The sequence below is a fragment of the Chaetodon auriga genome, chromosome 15 (genome assembly GCF_051107435.1).
Source record: "Chaetodon auriga isolate fChaAug3 chromosome 15, fChaAug3.hap1, whole genome shotgun sequence".
Taxonomy (NCBI): domain Eukaryota; kingdom Metazoa; phylum Chordata; class Actinopteri; order Chaetodontiformes; family Chaetodontidae; genus Chaetodon; species Chaetodon auriga.
The window spans coordinates 6,911,882-6,938,731 of record NC_135088.1 but is presented as its reverse complement, the minus strand read 5'-3'; the positions used below and the strand labels follow the sequence as shown (position 1 = coordinate 6,938,731).

The 26,850-nt window shown below is 41.5% G+C and overlaps 1 protein-coding gene across 1 annotated transcript in view; it reads right to left on the bottom strand.

The window, feature by feature from the left end:
• The window catches only part of fstl4 (follistatin-like 4), a 197,607-nt gene that overhangs the window by 36,684 nt on the left and 134,073 nt on the right, over nt 1-26,850 (bottom strand). The window contains exon 6 of the mRNA XM_076750847.1: nt 25,918-26,038. Within this exon, the coding sequence (XP_076606962.1) occupies nt 25,918-26,038 (121 nt within the window). The remainder of the gene's footprint in view (nt 1-25,917; nt 26,039-26,850) is intronic.

The window sequence follows — 26,850 nt, the reverse complement described above, 5'->3', positions numbered from 1 at the left end:
ATCGTAACAGCATTAAAATGTAGCTGTTCGATGGGTCACAGGCTCTAAACACCTTTTTTTTTTCCATTAAATGTCTTTTCACCTGCGAATTACCAAATCCATGCAACAGCAAAGCAGCTATGACCACATTAAAGCAGCATCATGTCTGACAATTGATAGCAACATATTTAAATTACACCGAGTTTTTGTTCCCACCAGAAACACTGAATAAAAAATAGAATGTTATTAGAGTCTGATTTAATCTCCTTGTATAGGGAATTGGCAGACTTTTAGGTCATTCACATGAACTATGAAGGAAAATTGATTTTTTTTTTTTTTTTTGAACACACAAACTCAGGGTGTTGCTTGTTGTACTTGTACAGAGATGGAGACAGTAACCGTCGGGGGGACAGGTCGAGAGGCAGAGAGAGAGATTGACAAAATGTACCAAATTTAGCAAAAACTCTGGAGACAGCAGCAGTGATCATTTGGAAGATGTGTTTTCATCAAGCCGATCTGCAGATTTTGCCGAGCTTTAATGAGCTCAGCAGAACTACTTCAGCTTCGGGAGTACACTGTAGTCTGTTTTGTGGCTGCAGCGCTCTCACTAAATACTGGAAAAACTTAAAAACCTGTTGTCTCCATTAGTCATCAGGCCACAAAAACATGAGAAAACAGGGCCCATAATCACGTGGACCGGCTCCAGCTGGAAACTCTGCACACAACGTCACTCATTGATTTTTCAAAAGACATGTTTATATTAAAATACTGTACATGTAGTATGTCTCCTGTTGTGCTGATATTTGAATGGTTCAAACTGATGTGTTTTGTTGCCTTTTAATGCAAAGAAACCGGCCAGACATATTTCTTTACTAATCAAAAGTGTCTTCAGACAAAAATCTGCTTAATGTGAGCAGAAAGACATTTAAATATTAAATCTGATGGAAATTTTTATTCTCAAAATTCTCTTTCATAATTCACAAAAATAGTTTGTCGAACCAAGCTGGTAAGGGTGTTTAACTGAATATTTTAGTGCTCTTCTTAGATGAATGTCTCTGTGATAAACTTTCAGTCAGACACATTACGAAATATGGCAAATGTGCCTTTAGCAGTAGACCCTGCAGCTGTCGAAATCTCTTTAGAAACCAGCCCCACAGGGCAAAACAGCACTTTGCATGTCAGGAAACATCCCATCCTGAGCTCTCCTCAGCTAACCCTCGCTCTGAACACTTACCCAACAGCTGATTTTTGTGAAGTCAGCTGAAGTTTGTTACCAATTCTAGCAGCTGATTGAGAATGACCTAGGAAGCATTTTAATGATTTGCAGGTAAAAAAAAGAGATTTCAAGATGTCTATTACAGCTGGGCTAAACATTTAAGATACTTACAGCACAACAACATGCACCAGGTTCTGCAGAAATGTCCGGACATACTGTATTTCTCGACAGAATATGTACAAAAGTAGTGAAAAAGCAAAATGCACACAGGTTTCAAGGTGAGATGCCACCACAGTACTGTTTGCCTGCACCTTCTCCTCTGGATTACTCTGTAGATTCAGCTGTAGGGTGGATGGGTGTTTGCGCCCACCTGAGTCTCCCTCTGACTGAATATGAGCCTTAGGTGGGGGTTGTGTGCCACTCACTTGACAACTACGTCCTCCTCCCTTCATGTGTCATGTATGCAAATATATGCACGGCACACTCGATTATTCATATTTGACCCTCATGAAAGAAGTATCCTCATTCGGTCTCATTTGGTAAATTAAGATTCAGGCATTAATCATTAATCTCATCACTAAGTGAAAAGCAGCTGCTGCAGTAAGTGGGCTTGATTTGCCTGATCAGCCTTCACACTTCCACATGTTCCTGCAAAGCTGCCAAACTACTAAGCAATGGAGATTTGTAGGATTTCAGAGTAACCTCATGCTGGTGTCACACTTGTTCTTGGGTTAGCCCTCAACTAAAGTCGTATTTTTAACAAGCAACAAAGGCTTTTTTTCTCATTGATTGTTGCTATGCAACCACCAAAAAGTCATGACAGCCAGCAATCTTAGAGCACCAGGCAATGCAGCACAACAGCGCCGTGTGTTAGGCAGTTCCTCACCGCAGAGAGCACTTCCAATCAAAAGGACACACGCTTGCACCTGTTATCATCTGTTATTGTGTTGCAACATGAAGGAAAAATGCTTGGAAGCCATTAGCACTAAATGCGACAAAGAAGGTTACAGTGATACACGGTGATGCTTTAAGATGCAACGTGTGCGTTCAAAGTGTGTGTATATACATATATATGCTCACATATATCTATAATGTGTTCAGGATATAAACAGGTAAGACACAGGGTGTACAAAGGCATATGTAAGGAAATCTACTGTAATCTGTATTCACACACACTTTCAAAGTCATATTGTAAAACACAAAATCTGTTACCTAATGTGTTTTAATACATTCAGGGAAAACTGTGCCCCTCAAAGCTGTACGGCTCAGTCATAACGCATTAAAGCTTTTTGAAACATTTGCTAATTTATGAATGTATCATGGAACATACCTTTGTATGCAGAGTCCTGAAGTAGGAGAGGGTACTGTGGATAAAACCTTCTGCTAATGAACTGCACTTATATGGTGCTTTTCTGTGTATATTAATGGACTTGTCAATGCTTTACAATGTGCCTCTCTCACACACACATTAGGTTTTCATCTCTGTTGGGGACATTACATACACTTACATTCATTCTGCAGACTTACCATAACCATAACCACTACTTGCCTAACCCTAAGCCTTTCCCTAACCTTAACCCAGGTAACCCAAAGGCCTTGTTCTGGAAGGCCTTGTGACTAATGGAAGATCTGCTCCCCCTCCTGAGCAACAGCCTCCCGTACTGCATCAAGTTACACAGTATGTGGTTTTCATATTGCAACATCAATTTGCAGTATATTGTGATATACACCGGTGCATTTTTGGGAAATTAAATTGAGAAACTGTATTGGCAAAATGACCAGATGGGCATTTGAGTTCCTGCCTAATCCTGTGAATTAAATACCTGAAAAGAAGCGAGGTAGTTCATCACATTGAGCAGAAATCCAGGACTCCTGCTCAGTGATTTGCAACATTGCCCATAGCGGCCTCACGACACACATATTAAAAGAACAGCCTCAGTATAAACTATCGAACAAAATGCTTTCATATCACTCAACTCAATCTAAAGATGCTGAGTTTTATTCTCAATACAACTGATCTGTACTGAGAATGTAATCTCTTTGGAATAGTAGAAACTAGCTGCACGTTCCCCTACATGACTGCATGTGATAATGTCCTCTGTGAACACAACGGCACCGGCAGGTTCGCACAGTACATGTAGGGAGACACGACTCCCACTGTGAGCCCACAGTGTGTACAAATGATCTCAGTGTGTCACTGTGCATTCAGTATGAGGGCTGCTCTCTGCAGGTGGGCTGCAGCCATTAGCAAAATATATCAGCCATGTTTCAAGCACAGTGACACGCTGAATTAATGCCATGTTTACTGTATGTCGTACTGTACACGCACGACCATTTTCTCAATCAGTCAGCAACTATGCTCTCACAGACAGCTAAGTCAATGCAGATGTGGTATATTCACATATACATACGTGCTGATCTTTTACTGTCTGTCATACATACTCTTGTCACTTATGTACACAGAAGCACTAATTCTCTCCCTCGCATAGGCGCACACGCTCACACATACATACACAGAAGCTCTGTCTCTGAGAGTGCTGGGGTGGTGATTATTCATGGGAGGGAGATGGGGATGAGCAATCAGCGGCTAACTCATTAATCACACTGGATGCAGACCCTTAATCTCCTCCACAGGTACAGAGGAATCCTCTGCTGCTGCTCCTCACTGCTTGTCTAAAGTTCCCCTCCTCTACCTCGCTCTGTCTGCTGCTCTCTTCCACCCACCGCCTCATTTTCTCTCTGATGCTTTGTTTGCAGCCTTGGTTATTTCTCTGTGTCCTTCTCAGAGTCTCTCATCCTCTTGATATCTCTCTGACTCTCTGACTGCCTGTCAGTCTTCCTTTCCGTCTCACTCTTCCCTTTTCTTTCTGGTCTTAATCTGCCTCTCTTTCTTCCTTGTCGTTCTATTTAAAGTGCCTCCTTGCCTGGCTGTCTCTCAACTTGCTAGCAAAGCCACGGTGGTGCTTCTCCAGTAGGGCCCCTTAACTAGGCAGCGAACAAGGCTTGTTAGTATCACAAAGAGAAGACAGAGAGCGAGCCAGTGGAGGAAGCGTATTGTAGGAGTATGTGCACAGCAAGGAGTATTTTAAAACTATCTGTTCTGTGCTGCATTAATAAGCCAGGAGCAGGATTTTGGCAGGGGATCCGGCCCTGCTTGCTCTCCTTTCACAGACCCATAAGCATTTAAAAAATATGGTTGAGAAACATCACAGCCGCCTTCTCTGAAAGCAGCTGCTGTTTGGTGTTGGTTAGAAAGTGATGAGAAATACTTGTGCTGTTCTGCCACTAAATTAAAATAAAATAATAAGAGGTTAGTTTATGGAGAGTGCATGATAATTTGATGAAAATTGCTACCTTATGCTTTATGGGAAACAACTTGTAGCATTTCCCAGCGCAGAACACACAGTGCGATACGAGGGACAGTTAAATTACACTCCTGTCTTTCGTAAAACCAAGGGTTTAAAAAGCCACCAAAATTAAAACGCCTTTCCCAGAAAATAATAAGATACTTCTCCAGCGCACAAACTGATGTGAGAGTCACTAGGGGAATTAATGCTAACAAAAAAAGCACTAAAAATAACCCTGCTCTGTTGTCAACAATATGTATTACCCACGATATCTACCACGGTCCTCCTGGAACTGCACACTTCCCAAGCCATTTAAAAGGAACAATTGTCTCCCCCACATTACTTAATGACCAATTTTGCAGGAACAGGCTGCTAACAACTGAGCCCATTTCTGAGGTGGGTGTTACTGCTAAGCACCTGAGTGCACTGGAAGGTGGCAGTGGATTTACAGAGGACGAGGCTCAATAATGAACCCGCATCAGTTGGGTAATGACAGGGCAGAACTCTCTTTACTGTGTCATTCAATCCCTAAGGGCGAGAGTAACCTGTCAGGAAAATGAACAGATTAATTGCCTGCCTGGAGGGTTCACAGACATGTTTACTTAAGTGGTACACCTCCGAACTCCAGAGATACTAACTTTTACCTTATGACTATACATTCACAGATATTTTGTTGCTTATAGCTGGGTCTGTCATTTGAAACAGAATCACTAACCTTTGCTGCAAAGTCCCTTTAATGCCAAGCCCGTAAATTGCTAATACTGTTAAAAGGAAAGTTACATCAATATCAGCTTTTAAGCTTGGCATACTGCAAGTCATTTCTCCACAGCTTTTCCAATATTTCTTGTGTTATGACTCCTGAAGGTCAAAGATACTGCGACCCTCTGGCATTATCAAATTGCATTGACTGAGATGAAAGAGAGCTTGTAGGCCCTCATGTTTTTCATGACATTTTTCTTTTAATAGAGCTACAGTATGAGTCTTTGCTTTTCTTTCAGTCTTTTCCAGAGAAAAAAAAACCTTTGTACTTCCAAATTCCTCAATCCTGAAAGTCGTAACTGAAAAATGTACCAACTTATAAGAATAAAATAAAGCCAATTTGGTCAGACTTTCATTTTAAACCATTTTAGCCTCTGGCAACAAGCTGAAAAGCTATTTAGGAACTTTATTATATATGTTTTTACTTGCTCGTAGGCAAAAATATGAAGTGGCTTTTATGAGTGTGTTTCACAATCTAAAAGTACATCATGAAAAAGGGACGAGTAGATATGCAGCATTTAGAAAAATCAAGTTCAAGACACAGCTTGGAAGTAATGTTATCTTCACATCCTTTGATTTGATAAAACTGACATTTTAAGTCTTAAAAGGCCAAAAAAGTCATCCTGTTATGAGAGGCTTAATGGAAACAAGCTGACAGTCTGGAGCTAATCTCCCATACTTCATTTGGCCGGATGAGACCCAATTCATTAAAGCGATACTCTCATCTGATCGCAGCATAAGATCTCTGACAATCTGGATAATCTTTCATCTTTATGGAAACAAAGAAAGCCCCTCACCCTCCTCTCTCTCGCGCTCCACAGATACGCCTCCCACAGTAAACTGCAAAAGTATTTCCTGACAGGGTTGGCTAAGTGGTCTTTCTCGTTTTAAAGCCCTTTCAGCCTTGGGGAGGAGGAGGGTAAGAGAGATTAGTGGCCTGCAGCAGAACTCTGCACTGCAGGAGCCACAGCTTGACCTGACCTGAGGGTTCGCCTCGATAGAGACAGAATGCACAATGAGATGTGCTGCGAACTGCGTGTGTGTGTCTGGGTGGATGCATCCTCAAAGGACTGTAAGTGTTTAAATGTGCATGCATGCATCTTGTGCAGAACAGAATCAAATCTGTGCACATGTTATAACACAGACACGTGTACATGTTAACTAACAATAGTCTGATTAGAGATGCTGGATAAAAGAATAGAAAGACCAATAATTTTCATCATTTAGCTCTTATGAGTGCTTTTTTCCAGAGAAACCACTCCAAGGTTAAAGAGGTCAATGGACTCCTGAGTTTAGACTGGTGAAGTGGTGAGAGCAGAACACGAGGTACCGTATTCTGAATTTGATTTGTTACAGCACAATTTAGAGGGGTTATGCTTTTTTCTTTAGCGAGACAGAGAGAGGTCAATGTTTGACAAGGCGAAATGTAAGATTATAAAAAAACGTTAATGAGACTACATCTACAGAGACAAAGGAAAAAGTCAGGCAGGAGCATTATTTCTCTTTTATTTGCTCTCAAATGGAGTACTGAAATTAAGTTATGTGCTCCGTTTTTGCACTGATAAAACTGCACAGTATCCTGTCAGAGCTAATGAGTGCTGTTTTACAACATGACAAATGAAATACACTTATCTAGCATTATGCACCTGTGTGTTAGACAGTGACGTGGAGTGGATTTTCACTTCAGTCTCACGCTGCTCCCACAAAAAATCCTGTCACATCCCAATCCTGGAGGAATGATTCCTGTCCCACCCTGTTCCTGTGATGTGTTTTTGTCTTTTTGTGTCTGTGTGTGTGTGCAAGCCGGTCACCTAAGTTAGTTTGTGTGGAGCTCAGAGTGATGGAGGAAAAATTAATCTCAAGAGTCATTACAACCTGAAACATGCTGAATTGGATGAGCTTCAAGGACAAATGCATTTGGACAAAGTTAACGCTCTAAAGCAGAGTTTGGGTCCCCAACAAGCAGCTTTCATAAGACCACATTCTGACAGAGTTTTGTTTGCAGGCAAGTTTGGTGGAGAAATAGTTAACTTGTTAAAAGTTGAGAAGCTAAAATGAAGAAGTGCCTGATTGCACCGGACAAGGTAAAACTGTTCCAAAGTGTCACTTTGTCTTGAATAATTCACAGAGATGAAGGAAAATCTGACGTGGAGACTCAGTGATAACAAGTGTCTGTGATTTGGCCTTCATGGCGGACGTTACCAAGAACTCTCAGAGCTGAACCTCCAGCCAGCTTCTCAGCTCCCTGCTTTCAAATGTGAAATCATTGGAAGTGTAGGGTTCAAATGAGCACCCCCGTCCTACATCAGGTGCTGGCCAATCATCAGTGACCAGTTATCATTTAGCACGCTTGTGTGAGTAGTACAATAAATCAGTGATTGCTGAACATGTGACCTATTTTAACTATGAGGTACAATAATGACTGACTTAAAAGTATTTATTCATATTAGAACTGCATATTTATATAGAAAACTGACTGAGCCTATTGTTATTATGGTTTGTGTCCCGCCTCCTCCCGGTGACTTTTATCCTCTCCTGTCCCACTTATGTGATGAATATTGAAATCGACTCCCATCCTGCAGGAATCCCACAGGACTCCCCTGACACACAGGATCACCGTACTTGATTTTTTAAGATCAGTAAGCATCTTTTCTTTGGAATACAGAAACTAGGTTGTCCATGTGAAGCTCACATGTGTCTAAACAATCAATTTTTCATGCAAGATTCTGGTGTTTCTTAAAGCAGGGGTCATTGCCCTGAAAATGCTGTTCATCTATCCTACTTTGGTAATGCAGGAAGTGATAAAAGTGGAGTGGTTAGGTTTTTTAACAGCTATTTTATAACTAAAAATGTTAATAAAAGAGATGGCTGGGTCATAGTTTACTGATATGTTTTGACAGCAGGCATAACTTGGTGACAAACGGCACAGGCTCAGCTGTTATGAGCAAAAATATGATACACCTGTGCTGCAGAAGTCTGACATATATTGTGACTTTTTCTAAATTACTGATACAAAGAAGGTTCGCTGAGTATACATGTTCTTTCTCAACGTTGCTAAATGTCACATTTATATAGCTCGGCATGTTCACAACCTGGGAGGTATCAGGTAAAACCACCACCATATTTCGCTGTAAGAGAGCAGCTGCACTGGATTTGATGGGTTTAGTTGTCTTGCTGAACAGCATCTTGCCAAGTTCAGGTGCCTTAGTTATAGAAAATTAGCTTTCTGAACAATGAGGTGATGCCTGCGGTCAACTTGGCAAGTATCTCAGCTACTCATGATCCAAACTGTCAAAAGTCATGCTGTGTATCACTATGATAATGTTGCAATATTGGATTTTTCCATAGCAACTCAACTGCACCTTCTGTTAGACCCTCCTTGGTTAACACCAATGTCTCACTCCTCGTTTGAAACACATGCTCCCTCAAAATCTGCTTTCTCCAAGCTGCAGCCAAGTTAGTCAAATAACGTCATTTCAGTTGTTTTTCCACAGCTGCTCTACTGTTTGAATAGGCTGGAAAGTATATGTAACATTAGTAATGTGCGTCTTTAAAGCTGGCATTAGGATTTAACTTAAAGTTGAAATGTACAAAAGTTACAATAAACCAAACCTTTGACCATGAACCAAACAAGGAGCAGTTAATTGCCACAGAATAAAAAACCTTTAAAAATTCTAAGATAGGAGAGAAAGTTTTTGCCCTCCCATACTAATGGGAGAAAAAGAAACATCTACTTTGCTCAGATTTTGGGATTCTTTATCATCTAATGCCGAGGGCTTGGCTTTGTTGAATAATGAATGGACATCTGTATGTTAATATAGTTGAGTGCTGCTTGATTCATTAAATTTACCATCAAGATGATTCCTGCGCACTTCCAGAGTTCCAGCAAATCAGACTCATTTTATTGTACAGCCTGGTGTAGTTATAGATCACTGGAAAATATAAATTGTTTGATAAAATAGCTTGAACTGACTCATGTTTTAACCTCTGAACACATACATCAGCGTGTATAATATGAAACGTCACCAGTGCTGCCATTTCCTTTTAAATGTTAGCCCACATTACATCTGTTGATAAAGTCTGTTTCTGTACCGGAGTCTGTGATTTAATAACACTAATGCTCTCTTTACAGAAACCTTCATTATACCTCGAGACATTTTTATCTGACAGACATGAGTCTATTGAAGCAACCTGATCTTGAACAAAACATATTCTCTATAGTCTCGCCATGCTGTCACATTATCAACTGACCAGTACAAAATATCTTTTCCTCGTTCTTTGACGGCTTGGTAAAATGTGGGCTGATTAATTAGCAGAAAAGCAAACTAAACAGGCATTGTGACATGGCACAATTCTAAGCATTAACGTGGTTTTTAAAAAGCCGCAGATGAGTTGATGAAGTTGATTAATTGCTCCATATTTTCCCCTGGAGTTCTCTCTCTGTCTCACACTCCCTCTCGGTCTACTATGCAATGAATTATGGGAGAATAAAGTTTGTCTACACTGTGCATACACCACACTACTAAATTATTATGGATCCTCCAAGCATGACAGGAGTTTTGAAAATAATTATGAAAGTTTCAGGCTTTATTCCTGCATGCTTAATGATTAAACTATATGTGAGAGGAAGAGGCTGGAGGGTGGAACTGTCTGCTCAAAGTGAGGAGAACGTGGGTTTGATGTCCAACTGGACTCCTTCCATACGGATCTGACCTCAAGTAACAAGTGACCTGTGTGTTTACAGAAGATAGTTTATGCTAATGCTTGTCACACACTGGCTGTCACACCAACAATGCAAGTGTGAGCAATCGGACCGAAGGCATATTTTCTGTCCAACAGCTCTGCATGCTGCAGAGGAGTGACAACAAAGAAGCTCAGCCAAGGCCGATTCGGACCTTTTTGTTATCGCAGTGCATTATGAGATGTAAACAATTATGTATTTGAGAAGCTTTGAAACCTTTGAATTTGTCCAAATGGTGATATTCCCTTTCTGGCTCTGATATAACTTTTTGGCCTCTGCTCTTTCTGTTTTAATGAGGTGGACCCACGCACTATCAGCACAGAATTTACTAAAGAAACGGCTCAGTTCCTGCAAAAGACAATAAACAAACGAACAGTCACAGGCTGCAACAGCAAATCACAATAGGTGTCTGTGTAGGCCCAGGCAAGTTTTTTGGATGCTTAGGTTGAGTTGTGCCTCTCCAGACCATTTCATATTACATCCATTTTATCATTAAGTGATGTTCAAAGTTGTCATTTACAAGTTATATGGTGAATCCTCTTTCATGTATCATGAATCAGGCTTTATGTAGCTCAGTTTGGTGGTGGAATCTTCCCTGGGTACTGAAAGCACCGGGGAGGTCACCTGAATAATAAACCGGACTGGACTAACAATTAAAATGTACTAAAAAAAAAAGGCCAGAGCAGACTGTATCTGCTGAGGAGACTCAGGTCTTTTGGAGTGCAGGAGGCGCTGAGGAACTTCTTATTCTCGGTGGAGGTGGTGGGAGAAAGGAGGCTGGGGGTTAAGCTATCATCCCTGAAGGAGAACATGTGTCCCCGTGCAGGACACTGACAGAACTGGGCAGCTCCTCCAGTGACAAGCTGCTTCACCCAAGGTGGGTGAAGGAGAGACACTGCAGGTCCTTCCTTCCTGCTGCTGTCAGACTTCACAGTGAACGCTGCTCCCAGCAGACCACACACACCGAAACTAACAAAGTCACTTGTGTACAATATCACTGCAAACTAAACTGTGCAATATCAATATTCCCTTTGTGCAATACTGTGAACCATTGCCTTGTTTTACTTCACATACTGTTTATTTATGTATCATATCTTGCTTTTTTAACTGACGCTTCTTACTGTTACGTTATCCCCTGTGCTGCTGTAACACTGCAAATTTCCCTGTTGCGGGATCAAAAAAGGATTATTTTACACAGAGAATAATGGGGAATTTAATTAAATTTACATCCAAAATAAGATTACAATCATACGTGGTTTCATTTCAGTGACAGACTGGCGGCTGCCTCTCTGCCTCAGTGCAGAAACAGTGTAGTCTGCAGTCTACAGCCCACTGCAATCCTGACTGTCATAGCTTTGTTCACGATATCGAGGCATCAAACTTGAAAGCTATTGAACGTCTTCATGGGTTTCTGATGTGTAGCACAACATCACATCAAGGTGTTCCACATGCATGCAGTTTGTAATTGAGATTACGCCTGGCAGACCAAAAAACAACACACTGCATCATCTTGGTATGAAAAGCCGCCGAGCTTTCACCCTCAAGCCAGCTCAGCGCATGTTGTTTTAGAAGACTGGGTTGAATGGGAGCTTGTTGCCACAGGAGATAGCAAGCACTAACAATCTGCTGGGAGCGTGCAACATCGCTGCATGCTGAGCCGCAGAATCAGACCGCACTCCTGAGAATAAAGACTTTGGAGATTTGGGATTACCTGCTCCTCCATCATCACCCTCTCTCTTGTACACAGCTGCACTTCAAAATGTTTGACTATTTCAGCTCTCTGAAGCTGGCAAAGCTGTACTTTCAAGGTCTACCGAACAAAAAACTTTGGCTTTGGAAACTCTTTGAAAGCCCCTAAACGATGTTGGCGAGTGTGAGTGCTTATACAGGAGTAATATAATCCTAACAGATCAGGAATACTCAGGTTGACTGAAGGAAGAGGAACAGAAACTTCTGTCTAAAACCATGAAATAAGGATCATATACGCAGTGTCTCAATGACAAAGATCCCCCCCATGACTTAATTCTTCTAATAATCAGCATGTTTGTTTGTTGCTACATCCATCACAGTCAGTTTTGTAGTTCGTACATTTGCGACGAGACAATGTGCAAGTCCTCTGAGGCCAACTGATGACTTGAATCATTAACATTTAGGGGGCATCCCTTGTAATTTCTGTGTCAGACTATCTGAGTTCCTCCCTCTAAAGATTTTAGAGCACGTGGATGTCATTCATTACAAATGCATGTGTGGATACCTGCAGTGCGCCACACACACAAATATAAATTACTGTTGGAGTACAAAGTTTACTAAATTACACGAATTCACGGCTGCAAATAGCTGAATGCTGCCAGACTCTTCGGCTGTGTCATTAAGCGCTACTGAACTATAACCTGACACTTCATATTCAGGGAGTCGAGACGGAGTATGACTCATTTGCTTTCTTCACTCTTGCCCTGAATGCGTGTAAAGACTGTAAAAAGGTGTGTATGTGATCTTCCGTGTCCATCCCATCTGCCCCTCATCCTTCCTCTTGCCTCCCTGTCCCGGCTTGGTGTTTCTGCCTTACCCACTTCTCCCATCATCCTCAATTCTACCATCCTCTGTTCCCCTCCCACTTCCCATCTCTTACACCCTCCACATCTCCCCCACAGTCTTTACCACTGCCCGGACTCTTGTAAACATGTAACTGTGTATTACCTCCTCTTGTTTTCGCCTCTCTTTTCGCTCCATCCCCCTTCTCCACATAGTCCCTGATTACCTCTTACCCGGCTGCCTCGCCTCACCCCACCTCCGTACTCCTCTAGATGTTAAAAAACATGTGGAAATATGTAACGTTTAAGCATCACCAGCTCTTACAAATCCTGTCTTTCTGTCCTTCCCCTTTCACGACACGTTTGGCCTCCTCCCAAATCGTATTCTCTCCTTCCTCCCTGGTAAACAGGAAGTATTACCAGGTTAACACTGGCGTCTTTTTGCAGCTCCTCCGCATTTGCAATCATTACTCCAGTCAAAACACAGCTTCATCCTTTTGAATATGGAGGACCTAAAATTAATAGCCCCCAAGGTGTTTGTTTGGGCTTTGGATGTTTGCGCTTAAGCATTTCAGCTGGAAGCCACCGCATCTACTCACTTGTACACTCATTCCTTCCCTCCTTTACCCTGTTCCACTCTCTTTCATCCCTTAATAAGATCTGAGTGTTTGTTGTCTAGTTTGTCGAGTTCAGCTTAGTGACGACAGCGCTGGCCTCCGTTCAGTTCCACCGTACAAGCACAGGAGAAAACAACTCTTACTAAAACATAACCTTATCACTATAACCAAGCCATCTGGACCACCTTGCTGATAATTTACACGGAACAGATGTTTGCTTGAAGAAAACAGCACTTCCTCTGAGTGAATCTATGGGAAATATTTCTTACTCTCTCACACAGAAATGTGGTAGCGGCAGAGTACCCAAAAGCTGAGGTTATCCAGCCATGACGGATTATGTGGTTGTACTCTAACCTTGTTGGGATGTTTTGTGCTCTATGAATCTGCTTCTGTATTCTTTTTTTTTTCCACAGCAAAAAGCTTTTTACTTTTTCTTTCCCGTTTTGCTGCTGTGTTTATCTCCTTTGTTCTGAAAGAACATTTTCAAAGCTGATGAAGGTGGACGCTAGAGGGGATTTCGTTGAGGAGATGAGAGGAGGAAGAGTACCACTGCCACGCAAGCACGCATGAGCGGAGGCAAACACACATCCATATGGAGAAACACTTGTCTGAAATTGCAGAAGGGTGTTAAAATAAGAAAAAGAGAGGGAGAAAGGGGGTATTGTTCCACCAAAGAGGCAAGAGAAAGAGCAAATCAATGGAAGCATGATAATGAATTATTTCCTTGCCAGAGAGGGAGTTAGAGGAGAGAGATAAAAGCAGACCACATGCTGTGCCACTAACAGCCTGGAGGCTGCTGCCTGTGAATTATGGCGCGTTGGAACACACTCGCTGCCCTCGGGACCCGCTTGTTCCAAAGGAAAGAGAAAGGGGGAAAAATAGAAATAAGACGGCCCAGAAGAGATGGGAGGACCACAAAAGAAATGTCGGAAAGGGTAAGAGGTCAAAGCAAAGCCCCTCGAGTCCTGCACAGCACGGATTTACATCTCTATGGCTAATTAGAGACGTAAAGATGACATTAAAGTGGTGGAAATGAAGGAGGGATAGAAAGATGAGGGAAGTGGAGAAGTGGGGGTGAGGGGGTGGGGGGGCAGTGTTGGATGGGATTATTCAGCATGTGTAATTATGAGAGATATTAGATGTCTGGCAGAACAGTGAGTGTGTCACCAATGATAAGTCATGTCGTAATGATCCTTATATGATGTTCCAGATGTGCTGTGAGATTTTTACAAGTGTGCTTTTCCCCCATTACAACGTGATGTGCACTTAGAGGGCCCACCAGTAACTACTGTGAGTCGCAGAGTCAAATGAATTACAAGTGCAATTTGTACTTCACTGCACCATGTTTAGCATAACCAAGGCAGACATTTGTCTAACTCTTCTCTTTGTTCTCCCTCCACGAAGGCGTCACGCTGAGATCGTCCCAATTTAGGTGCTTGAACTAGATAAAGTCTTCACAAATAAAAAACACTTCTTATATCAATATATACACGACACATTCAAATATCCAGTTGGTGACTAAATAATGGTTAAAATAGGAATTATGGGATACATTATGACTCAATCTGTGGCTGCGATCTGCTTGTGGCTAATTACTTTAATGCTACCTTACTGCACGAGCAGTACAATGGTAATCTCAATTGCACTTTTAATTAACATTTAATTAATATACTTCTTAGAAGGCAAAATTTGTTTGAAACTCTTACATTTTAGTACATCATCCATCTGCGATGTTAAATACTTTTTGCTTTTACTCACTGTTGTAATTGAGATTTTGTGAGAGCTGCCTTTCCTTCAACTTGCCTCATCTACTTCATTCATTAATTTACTATGCTTCCTAAAATTAGTTCCAAAATCCCTCAGAGTCTGAATTCTGAATTTGATACATCCAGCTTTTGTTTTTAAGTCTAGGTGGAGAGAGCAAACGCAATAGTGCAGTAAGAGCGACAGAGTGAGATTTGCCAGTTGAGCAGATAGCTTCGATTCCTCAAAATGTGACATCCTGCATTCAGTTTGGTTGTGTGCAAAGTGTTTCGGGTGTATTTGCAATGTGATCACCACCTTCGATTCCTGTGTAACTGGCCACTGAGTAAGAGAGCTCTCTGCTGATGTGTGTTTATTTGTCTGGTCCAAGTGTGACTGGGCAAGACTTTAATCACTCCCTACTAACATGAAACATTTCCACTAACAAAGAACATCAGCTAAACCAGCTAAATGATTTAAATTGTTGTTGACACTAGCTCATGATTAGAGACAACTCTGGAGTGACTGATTACTTCTTCAGTGTTTGAAAATACCGTCATCCACAACCAGGTTTCCGAAAAAGTTGAGATGCTGAGTAAAACACAAATAAAGCAGTATGCAGGTCGTGATTAAGTTGATGTTCATTGTCAATATAGGAAGCAATGTGTTGTTCCTAAAGTGCAGCAAGAGGTTGGGGTGAGGATTTGGGGGATGAGGACGTTTTACTTCAACACCCAACACTTTACATCCTCTCTCTTACCGATTTTTTTTTCCTCAGTGTTGATCATGATCTTTCTCAAACCTTTACCAAGCAGCCACTGTGCCCACCTGCTGTTTTAACACTTTAAAACATGTAAATCCTTGTAAAATCACAAATGGCTGTGTTTATATTTGTGTACAAGAAGAAACAAAAGAGAGACAGAAGACATAAATATTCATTAGTAAGCTCCAGAGGCATTGGTAGGCATTTTTAAGAACTTTAGAGATAGCCGGGCCAGCTGTGTTCCTCGCACAATAATCTGGGATTTTTCAGGACTGTGCAATATTCATTTTCTGCTTGGCGAGCAGGTTGGAACACCAGAGACACCAGAGAAACTATGGCCCAGACTACAAACATGTCCGTCATGCGGCACTACCACAGGTTAACAAGACTGCGATAATGTCTAACTGTCAACCATCTGTGTGATTTCACCCTTAGGTACTAACCTTTGTTTCTCTATCAAACCGTTACACCTGCAGAATATATGTCTACGGGGTTGAGGGTTGAGGGTTTCAGTGCTTCATATTGCCTCTGATGGCACTCGTTTTGTTTTGTTTTTTTTTCATTTGTATGCACACAGTAAATTATTGCATCTTTCTGTATGAAGGGTCTCAATAGAGACACAAACCATCCAAATGTCCTCAGATGTTTCTCATTTCACTTTCACTTTCCCTCTGCTCTCCTCTCATGTTTCCCCCTCGTATGCACTCGAGATCTCCGCCTGACTGCAGCGTTACCACGCTCAGACAGTATGGTCCACATCAGTGTATATCTCACACCACACGAGGCACATCCTTAACCGTCGATCGTGCGCAGGGTTCATATTGCTTACTTGGCTGCGTCTCTTCATTTCTGTCACCGTTCTGTACCTCCTCTCCTTTCCTCTCTGGTGTTTTGGTTCTCTGATGTCTTCTCATCTCGTCCCCTCCCCTTTCCTCCCCTCCAGGGAATCAGCTGCATCAGCTAAGTGTTGCACTAAATAAATGATTTGGCCAATAAACAGACAGCAACAGTTGCCATGACGACTCACTGGGCATCTCTCACTATTGTATTCAGAGCAGACTGCTGGACTGGGAGGTGTTACGTGAGTAAATGTTAGGTGACTGCGTGTGAAATGCACATGTACATGTGTGAGTATATGAGTGCCTGTATTTGTGAGGTAATTATGCAGAACCAAAAATGAACTGGCCACTTCAAACTACGGTCGATGGAAGCTGTTATATTTGCTGCTCTCAATAGACAGTGTCAGCAAGATGTGGAGTGTTTTACAAGACAAATGGATAAAGGATTATTTTTTTGTTGAAGAAAAAGGCAAGCCAGTGTGCCCAAGTTAGTTTGTGTGGATGCTCGCAGTGATGAAAAATGACTCAACAGTCATTATAGCTTGAAACATGCTGAACTGAATAAGGACAAGGACAAATGCACTTGGATAAAGTCAACAGCAGAGTTTGGCTGCCCGACAAGCAGCATTCAGAAGACCACATTCTGACAGAGACGGTGCTCTGCGGGCAAGTTTTGTGGTGAGCGAGCTAATAGCCGAAAGCTGAAACCTCATTCAGAAGCCTTTCTGAAGGAGCGCCTTGCACCTGCAGAGCTGCATGCACCAGTGAAAGTAAAATCGTTCCAAAATGTCAGTTTGTTTTGATGAAGGGAAAACCTGTCGATGACAAGCTCCAGGTTAGGTACAACAGCCTCCCACTGCTCCAGTTCTATAAACTGCATGTACGTCCTGAGGATTTTCCCATTCTGGGTAGACATACACTGAAGTTTGCTTCCCTACTGCTGTGAAGAGTACTTTCCAAAACTGACTCTTGCAAAGTCTTGGTTTCGCTCAAGAGTGACTGACACAAACCTGCAAAACCAGCTGTGAAAAAAAAACTGAACTGGCCCTTGATGGGAAAAGGTTCCCCACTCCTGACTTAAACAACAACAAACTGCAGCTCACCTTATCAGATTCTCAACATTCTGTAAAGAATCTCTCTCTCAGAGCACCATGGAAGAAGTGTAACCAAAGCCTCAGCAGCCCCTTACCTGTTACTGCAGCTACCTGACACTGGGTAATTACCCAGCAACACAGATGACACTTGGAAGGTGCCAGAAAACCCCTTATACACACACCGGCAATTAGCTGCAAAGGTGCATTGAGCGGTAATGACGAACCAGATAGTAGCTTGGGGAGAGGGGGTAGGTAGGAGGAAAGGAAAGGAAAAGAAAAGGAGAATTAAAAGAAAGGAACAGGAAAAATAGATAAGTGGTATAAGAAAAAGTTTAGAGGACAACGGAAAAAACAGAGGAGGGATGGAGATTGGAGGATGTGGCAGAGAAAATATGGGCAAGAAACAATAGAAAGCTGAGGAGAGGTGAAGATAGAGAGAGAATGTTATTGTGTGGGTGCAGAGGGAACCTCCAAGACCTCCAGTTCAAAGTCACTTTGTTGTTAAGAGCTTAGCTGGAGGTCTCTCACCCACTTGGCTGTCAGAGAACAACAGGCTCCCGTTGTAAAAGTGATATCTGATCTCAGCAAGATCATTTGTGCAGATTAAGGGCAAACTTGAGAAACGTGAAAGATCAAACCTTGACGGGAGCTACCAGGCAGCAACAAAAAGATATTATCCTGCTGCAAAGGCATCTGGGCTCTCGTGGAGCTTCACTGGATACATACGAGGCATAAAATGGACACAGAGCCCAACAGGAAGAACATTTTATCCTGTTTCACCAGCTGCACTTCTGCACTGGTGTGACCTTCACTGTTACATAATTCAGAAGAAATACTTCAAATGTGATTTCAGTTTTGGTATCAGCATCATGCTGAAATGATAACCCTGACTCTTAAAAATCATGGTTATTTACAACTAATTTACAACAGTTTGGGACTGCAACGCTGTCTGAATTTCTTTTCACATGAACATAATGTGGAAACAATGTTAACTAACAGCTGGTAGGTTGGAAAAGTTGATACTGAATGAATTAGTAAATGTTAACATATTTCATTTGTCTTTCAACAGTATCTCCTCATATATCTCCTCGTGGTAACAACAGCTTTGTGAGACTTTTTCATAGTTACAGTTATGCACTTAAAGAAGCATCCAAATCTAGGGTTAATACAGAAAATGTCTGCAGTAACTTCAAGTATGAGACACGACGTGTTTAATTTATTAACATCAAAGCAAAATCACAAATATGTGCTGCACATAAACGCACCATAGAGTTTCTAGGCGACAGGGTTGGTAATTAGTTGATTCACTGAGTTAATGAAACGAAACTACAAAATTTAGTAGTTTCTTGCAGTCTGTATGTCTATATGTGCATCTATTTTGGTCTGCATGCACACCGTATGGATGTACACGGATGGTTTAACGTGGGTGTCTCTGAGTGCATGTTGTGTTCAGGTACATCTATGTCCCAGAGGCATGAAGGATGCAAACACTGTTGATACAAATTTCCCCCATGGGTTTAATATAGCTTTGTCTATGACACCTTGACCTTTTTTTTATTATTATTATTATTATTATTTTTTTTTTTTTTTAGGAAATTTAAGTCTCTGCTACCTGCTGATTACACAATTCATTAAATGTTAATTCAAATAGATATAAAAAAAATAACAGTTTGCCTCGGTTATATATAAAATGTCCAGATGTGTTCATTTTAATTAAAACCTTAGAGGCTTAGATGTTGCATTTTAAATGTATTTGAGCAGACCGTACTAGCTTTTCTTCATTTAATGCTGGCCTTATGAAGAGGCATGTGGATTTTTTTTTTTCTTCACGTAAATCTCTAATGGCATGTGTGATTTTCAGATGACCAATAATTCACGATGTTACTCACAGCATATATGTGGTTTTAAAGACACATTTTAATGGGAGCAACATACAGTACACATGCATACACCCACATGCACAGCTAGACACGAAGTGCAAATACAAACACACACACACACACACACACACACACACACACACACACACTTACGTATACAAAGTAAGTTGTGAAGTAAAAATGTATGCACATTCTCATGCCTGGCCATACGGTCTTCGACACACACATACACACCTTTATCTGACCCTGTCTGCCTCTCACCAGTTACAACCATCTCATTTTTCTTTCTCTATTTCCATTTGTAGTCACTTCTATTTTCTAATTTCTCCCGCCGGCCATTCCCCTCCAGGGAGGCTCCTCTCCCTTCATCCACCGGTGGCCACATCCTTCCTTCCCACTCCTCTCAGTATCCTTTCTTCTCCGTATGATACTTTCACTCCCCCACCATCCTGCTCGTCCCTCTCCATCTCTGCTACTTCACTCTCTTGATTAATTAGTCAGACCTGCTGAGTGGCCTTGCCAGTGCAGCCTAGCATCTCCATATAATTCCACTATTAACAGGAGTGATGGAAAACAAATAGATCACAGTGGAGGAGGAACACTGAGAAAATGCAATCCGTTTTACAAAAAGGCTGGGCCGCTGTGTAAAACATAAATAAAACAGAATGTGATATTCTGCTCATCCTTCTTGACATATAAGCAATTGAAAACCATAAAAAAGACAACATATAATATAAAATATAATATATTTATGTTTTACCTCATCGACTTAATTGGCTTTTGAAAAATACCTGCTTAATCTGAATGTGATGCAGCAACATGTTTCAAACAAGTTGGGACAGGAGCAACAGAAGCATCCGAGAAAAACTCAGTCGTTCACAAGCGAGGATGGAGCGAGGTTCACCACTTTGTGAACACATGATTGTATAAAGGATATTAGGACATGGGCACAGGAACACTGAGTAAGACCCTTCATTTGCAAATGACTGCGCTTTGTTTTTCATTTACGTTTTATACAGCGTCCCAACGTTTTTGGAATCAGGGTTGTATAAAGAGAAGAAGCTCGGAGGGGCAGAACTGCTTGTGAGGAAAACAGACAGAACAATGGGAACAAGTAAAAAATAGCTTGGTCCTAACTATTTGCTCTCCAGCTGTGGGTTTTTGCAAGCAGATTAACAGCAGGACCACTGGCTCATTGTGCTGCACCTTAACAACTAATGCTTCCATTAACACACACTCACAAGGTCAACAGCTGCATAGTTACATGCTCAAGTAAATCTCCATTAGTCCTATAAACAAAGTTAAACTTCATAAATCAATCTGACGTGGAAATCAGCAGCACTGACATTAACTGAAGCCATTAAATATTGAAGCTAAAAGCATTTTAAAGTGGACAGAAAATTGGGAAACAGTAAAATAAATCTTTCAGTGACAATGCTGTTGGATTGTTGCTGAAATGTAACAGTAAAATTTTAAAAAAAGTCAACTCATTTCGCCTCATCTCTTCTTTAAAACTTCCCACCCTTTTCCTGCTGTCTTTCTGCTGCCGCCATGCTGCTTTCTTCTAACAAGTCTGTCTTCTGCTGTTTTCCTCCTTCTCTCCTCTGTTGCTCTCCCAATTTGCTGCCTTGATGACCCAGAGTCAATCATGAAGAGTTTAGTGAAATAAACAAGCCGGTGGGCTGACACTGGTTTGGGAGCATTAGCTCCAATTCATGACCATCATTGTTTATCTTTTTTTCTGCTGCTTTCATGCTGGTCTCTGCAGGATCTGAAGGGTCTCCAACAGTCCCAAAGTTTGTACACAACTTTTGAAGTTTTTGACCATAATCACACACTAAGGTCTCTATTTTCAGTTTGGTAAATGGAAGGATAACAGCCGCTAACTCCGAGGCAGTGTGCTAATCCTGACGTCGGTGTGTTATGAATTACACTGCCAACACTCAGATTTGACTCGTTCAGTTGCACCTGTGATACACAGCAAGCAGACCAATCTCAGTCACATGGAGAGCCTCTGGATAGGACTAACTAACAGTCCCCAGAAAATCATATTGGCATCATCACAGAAAGCTTATGAATGAAACTGTATTACAGAATGTGCTGTACTCCAAAAACAGTGTAAAAGCCAATATTACAAAGTCTAGCTCAGATATTTGGGACTGCACATTTACAAAAGGTTACTCACCTCACAAAATGTGCATGCAGTCCATGTATCACTGCAGGGCAGCTTTATACACTACACATGCATCCACAAAGCAGCTCTGACCTTGTGTGACAGTATATATCACATCTGCAGGTATATACTCCATCTTCAGATATCTCTCAAAAAGCCTGCTCAGCCACCACCTTCAGTACTAAGGCACTGCTGTCTTTTACCGACCAGTGAATCATCTCAAGGTCCATGAGGCAAATTCCATCACATTTATTATTGTTTAATTACATCGGTTCTAATTTGGATACAAAGGGCACATGTAACAGCCATCAACCCACTACACAATGTTAACACTGTAATAAATGGAAGAAATGGAACCACGTGAAATCATACACCATTAGGAACCCACAGAGCTGATTTAAAGCCATTATGCTGTTATCTCTGCCCTGCAATGTGCTCTAAGGCAAAGAAAAGGTTGATTATTCACTCCTGAGTGTAGCACAGAACAAGAAGCCATTGTTTTTCAGGCTTTATTGATCTCAACCTCAGAATTAGTGGTGTGATTTGCAATATGGGCAACAGTACAGAAATAGAGTTTAACATTAAACAAGTAACTGAATAGTTAATAGACAGAAAACTGCGATAATAGTTTAATCACTTAATCATGTTTATCAACCAAAAATGCCGTTTTCTCCATGTAGCTTCACACGTGGGAGGATTTTCAGATTTTTATTTTTTTAAATCTCTGTAGACTCTGAAGATTTCACATTAACAAAACAGATTAATTGATAAATACAATAATCACTGTCTGCTGTTTGAGTAGAATTTGAATTTCAGCACTATTAATATTGATATTATGCGAGTACTATTAATACAAAGTGAGTTTTAAACACACTGTTAAAAAAAAACGTATGAAGTATAGCATTTCGGAATCAATACCAATACTTATTTTTTTTCTGTAGTGTACTCAAAGTAGCCTCAAGACATGATCTGATATCTCTAGAGCTTGAACAGGGGAAGTTTTGCATGGAGTCTGTGTGGGGTTATTCCCCAACAGTTGGGAAATAGGCTGGAAATTCCGGCTGCATCACATTCCAGCCGTGATGCAGCTGCCGGAGCTGACGGCCATTCAACACAACTATCGTGACTCCACCAAAAGTGCAGCAGCGCGTTTCAGAAGCATCCCAGAAGCAGCTCTCCAATCTGCTGCGTGAGGAATATGCGCCTAGTCTATTTTTGACGGACCGTAAGTCACACTTCACAAAGCAGATTGAGACAGGCAGGAAGTGGAATGGCACAGAGAATCTGGTCAATTTTCAAAATGGAACAAAGGATGGAACAAAGCTGTGCTGCAGCCGGATAGCGACTCAGCTGTGCAGGGTGGAATCTAACCTGACACTACATACTGCTGGTTACTGATAAAACTAATAGTTAATGACTTCAAGATTATTCCATGGTTGTTTTGATTGGATTAGACTAAGTCTGAGTTGCAAATATAAACATGATTGCCATCTCTCAGTAATTGCTACTAATGTTTGACACTACATCAGTAATATTTAGTTAGAAATATCACTAGATTGTAATTCTAAATCTATACTCTTAGAGGAAACGCAAAAGGTGTTTAAGTAGAATCTACTTAACGGACATGTCAGGAGGTAGTAAAGAAAAAAAAAGTAAAAAAAAAAAAAAAGTAAAAAAGTGCAGAAAAACAACCGTTTGGGCTTGTAAAAGGTAGAATAAGGGGAAAAAAATCAATAACAATAACCGGCAATCATCTCAAGAGCATTCTCCAAGCATATTTCCCTCACTCTGTGGTTAAAATAAAAACTAGATTTGGGTGGCAACAGAAGTTTGTATAGTGGTATGCCTGTCAAGGTTTATACAGTAAATAAAGCAAAGACAACAAAGGGGCAAAAACAACACAATTAGTGTTCCTCAACTGCCTAAGTCCAATGACTGTGGAGGAAACAACGATGCTGGAGTTTCCAGAGGGTTTTGAGTTTTCCATCAAAACAGAAGAAAGTATTAACAGAGAAAAATCTGAAGGATTGTACTTTTTCTACCTCTGTGCTTTGAGTTATTGGCTCTCCAAAACATGACTAAAGCTTGTACTTCAAATGTTCTTCTGACATCAGATAGACAGTTGGCTTGAGAGCAGAATATCAACCTGGGCAAAATAGCTTCTCACATCATTTAGGTCTATTATTTGTATTCTGTCTTCCAAGCTTATGGCCATATTGTAAATTTCCACCTTGCTAACCACACCTGTGATTCCTGGCTGCTATGCTTCCCAGAACACTCACTGACTGCATCCCAGGAAAACTAACACACCTGCAGTTACACACACAGGTTCACCTGTAATTACACACAGACACACACAGACACACACAGGAACATTTACACAATTCAACACCTTCAACATTATCCAGAACACCAGATGCGCCACTCAAAAATAATTACTCCCCCTTGGTGTTGCCTTGCTGCAGCCCAACAGTTAACCTTGAGTGTCTTCTGATCAATAGCTTGTTTTATTGGTCCCAACCCATTCCTTCAACTGCTTGTCAAACATAAAATGCATTGACAAACATGGCCCAGAACCCTGCAGGCAGGCTTGTAGGTAGATAAATACCATGCAATATCTGCCCACTGCCCATCTGGAAGGTTAGGAGAGTGTAACAGAATAATAGCATGATGGTTCCCACTAAAACCAGTCATTTAGGAGACTAAATTAGTGGTGAGGCTTAACGGACCTGCACAAGCTGAAGGCAGAGCCTTAGAAAGGACCACCTGCCACACTTAACTGCTGGATTCATCAACTTCATCGGATTTTATCCCCACTTCAGATTCAAATCTAAGGCTTTGTTCAGAATGCAGGCAAACCAGGTTTGTCTCTCAATCAGTCTTGAAGACAGCCTGTCTACACTGTCATTTGCAAGTATTCAGCTTTGTGTGTCCAGACGTTACTGGTCTATCAGCATGGGTTGCTGTGGAAACGACATGTGTCATGAACTACGTATACTGGTGACGTGGTTTTCCAACGCAGAAGCATAAGAAGCGGAGCTAAGCCTCGTGTGTCGGCTCCTGTCAACAGACTGCTGTTCTCCGTGTTGTCCTCCATACCGCTCTGCTAGTAGCAGCGTGGATCCTGCTGCATGCTTCATATTTTGAAGCAGGTCGTACATGAGAGAAGTCTGCCTTCAGAGCTTTTTCTTTTGGCTTGTCACAGGGCACGAACCCCGGTCTCCTGGGTGAAAGTCCTGTTTGTTTGACCCGCCCTCCACCCCACCTTCCTCCATCTGTGGACTCCTTTGTTCTTTGTGTTACGTCATCAGTATCTAATATTACTGCTAATGGGTTTACAGTGGAGTTAGTGACAGCGTCTGTATTTGACGCCCTGGGAATGAGAATGGGAATAGTTCTGCTGCCTAAACCTGAGCAAACTGTGACTGAAAACCGAGGGAAAAAAGCAGAAACTAAAAAACAATGGAACAAACAAGTCTACAAACAGTAAGTCAGTATTGACTTTTGATTTCGGACAGTACACAAACCTTAGTCTCCTGGGTGAAAGACCTGTGTTTGACCCATTCATCCACCGCAACCTCTAAAGCCTGTGCTGCATGTTTTCAAATCTAGGGTTACCATCTGGACATGACCACAAGGCCTGAGTTATATCGCTGCAGTCTGAAGTGAGATGTGGACGAGAAAAACAACAAGAAAAATGTAACTTTCAAAGCAGGAGTTGCAGCAGGTTGCCATGGCATCAAGCAATTTTGATGCTGACGCTCCTGTAATATTAGTGGTGGAATTGTGATTATTGGTCTTAATAAGGTGGAACCTGCCTCTCAGCTGCTGCTGAGCCTAAACCCCAAAGGCTATTATGGCTGTTCCAGATGCTATAATCATGGCTGGGTCTGGGCACATGGGCTAGTGTGCAATTATCAATTTATCTGTGGCTGGAACACCTTTATCCTGATGGCCACTGTGTAGGAAGAGGCTGACTGGATGGAAGGTCACCAGGTTCTATATTGAGGTGACAGTAAGCTGTGTGTTTTTAGATTTTGGAAGCATGAGTGATGTATGTTCTGCGTGATTTGACATAAAGGTGTGCAAACTGGGCTGGGTAGTTTTCATTGGCTTTTCTTTGCTTTCTGATGGCACACAGGCAAGAGGAAGAAAAAGAGGATGGGAGGAAAAACAGACAAAAGGGAAAACGGAGACTGGGAAAGGGGAAAAGCATGGACAGACTGAAGACTCACGGAAAGCTGTGTAGAACTCGTGCAGGCTGAGGTGTCCATCATTGTTGTAGTCGTCGTAACGCAGCAGGTCTTGCATGGTGCATTCCAGCAGGCTGTCATCCAGGTGCTCCTTCATGGAGATCTAGCATTCAGTCACATGGCAGAAAAAAACTGTGTGAAGTTATAGGAAAAGGCAGATAATAAAAGGCAACTGTCAATCACAGCTACAAAATGATCACACCTCAGCGTAGGCCTTACTTATCGTTTCTCTTCTCTCTATCCTTCATCTTCTTTTATTCGAAGCCATATTCTTTAAGATAGAGCCACACTAAGCACATTCAGTTTAAATGTGAATCTGACATTTTTAACGGGGAGATACTACGCACACTTATCATTTCAGTATCTTAGAGTAGTGTCACAGAATCATCAACGTAAATAAGTCAATTAAATGACACATATTTACACATATTTTTAGGCTTTTATAAAAAGATAAACACAATAGCGATTAAGCCTTCTCAGGAAAGCTTTCTCACGTGCTGCAAGAAGTAATCATTTGGGTTTCCAGCAGAAGCAAAAGTGATTTGAAAGAAACTGCCAACCTGAATATAGTTGCACTAATAAGTAGTGTTTAGAAGGAGCTTTTTCATTCAACCAATAATTAGAATAAGATTTCCATCAGAGGAATAAGGCCCCACAGAAACGAACTCATTCTGAGAGTAATTTCACTCTGTTTAAAAGGGGGAGGATAAATATGTAATCTGTCATGTAAGTGCTGTTTCTGATTGCTTGCCATTTTAGGAATGTCTCACCTCTTACTGCTTATGCTTGTGCACACTGCACCTGAGTTCATTCAAAGATGGTCCCCTGGGAAGGCGCACTGCTCTCTCATCCATTGTTTGTCATTTATGAGCCCTCTCTTCCACTTTAGCGGCGCCGCTTTCTCAGGGGAACGAT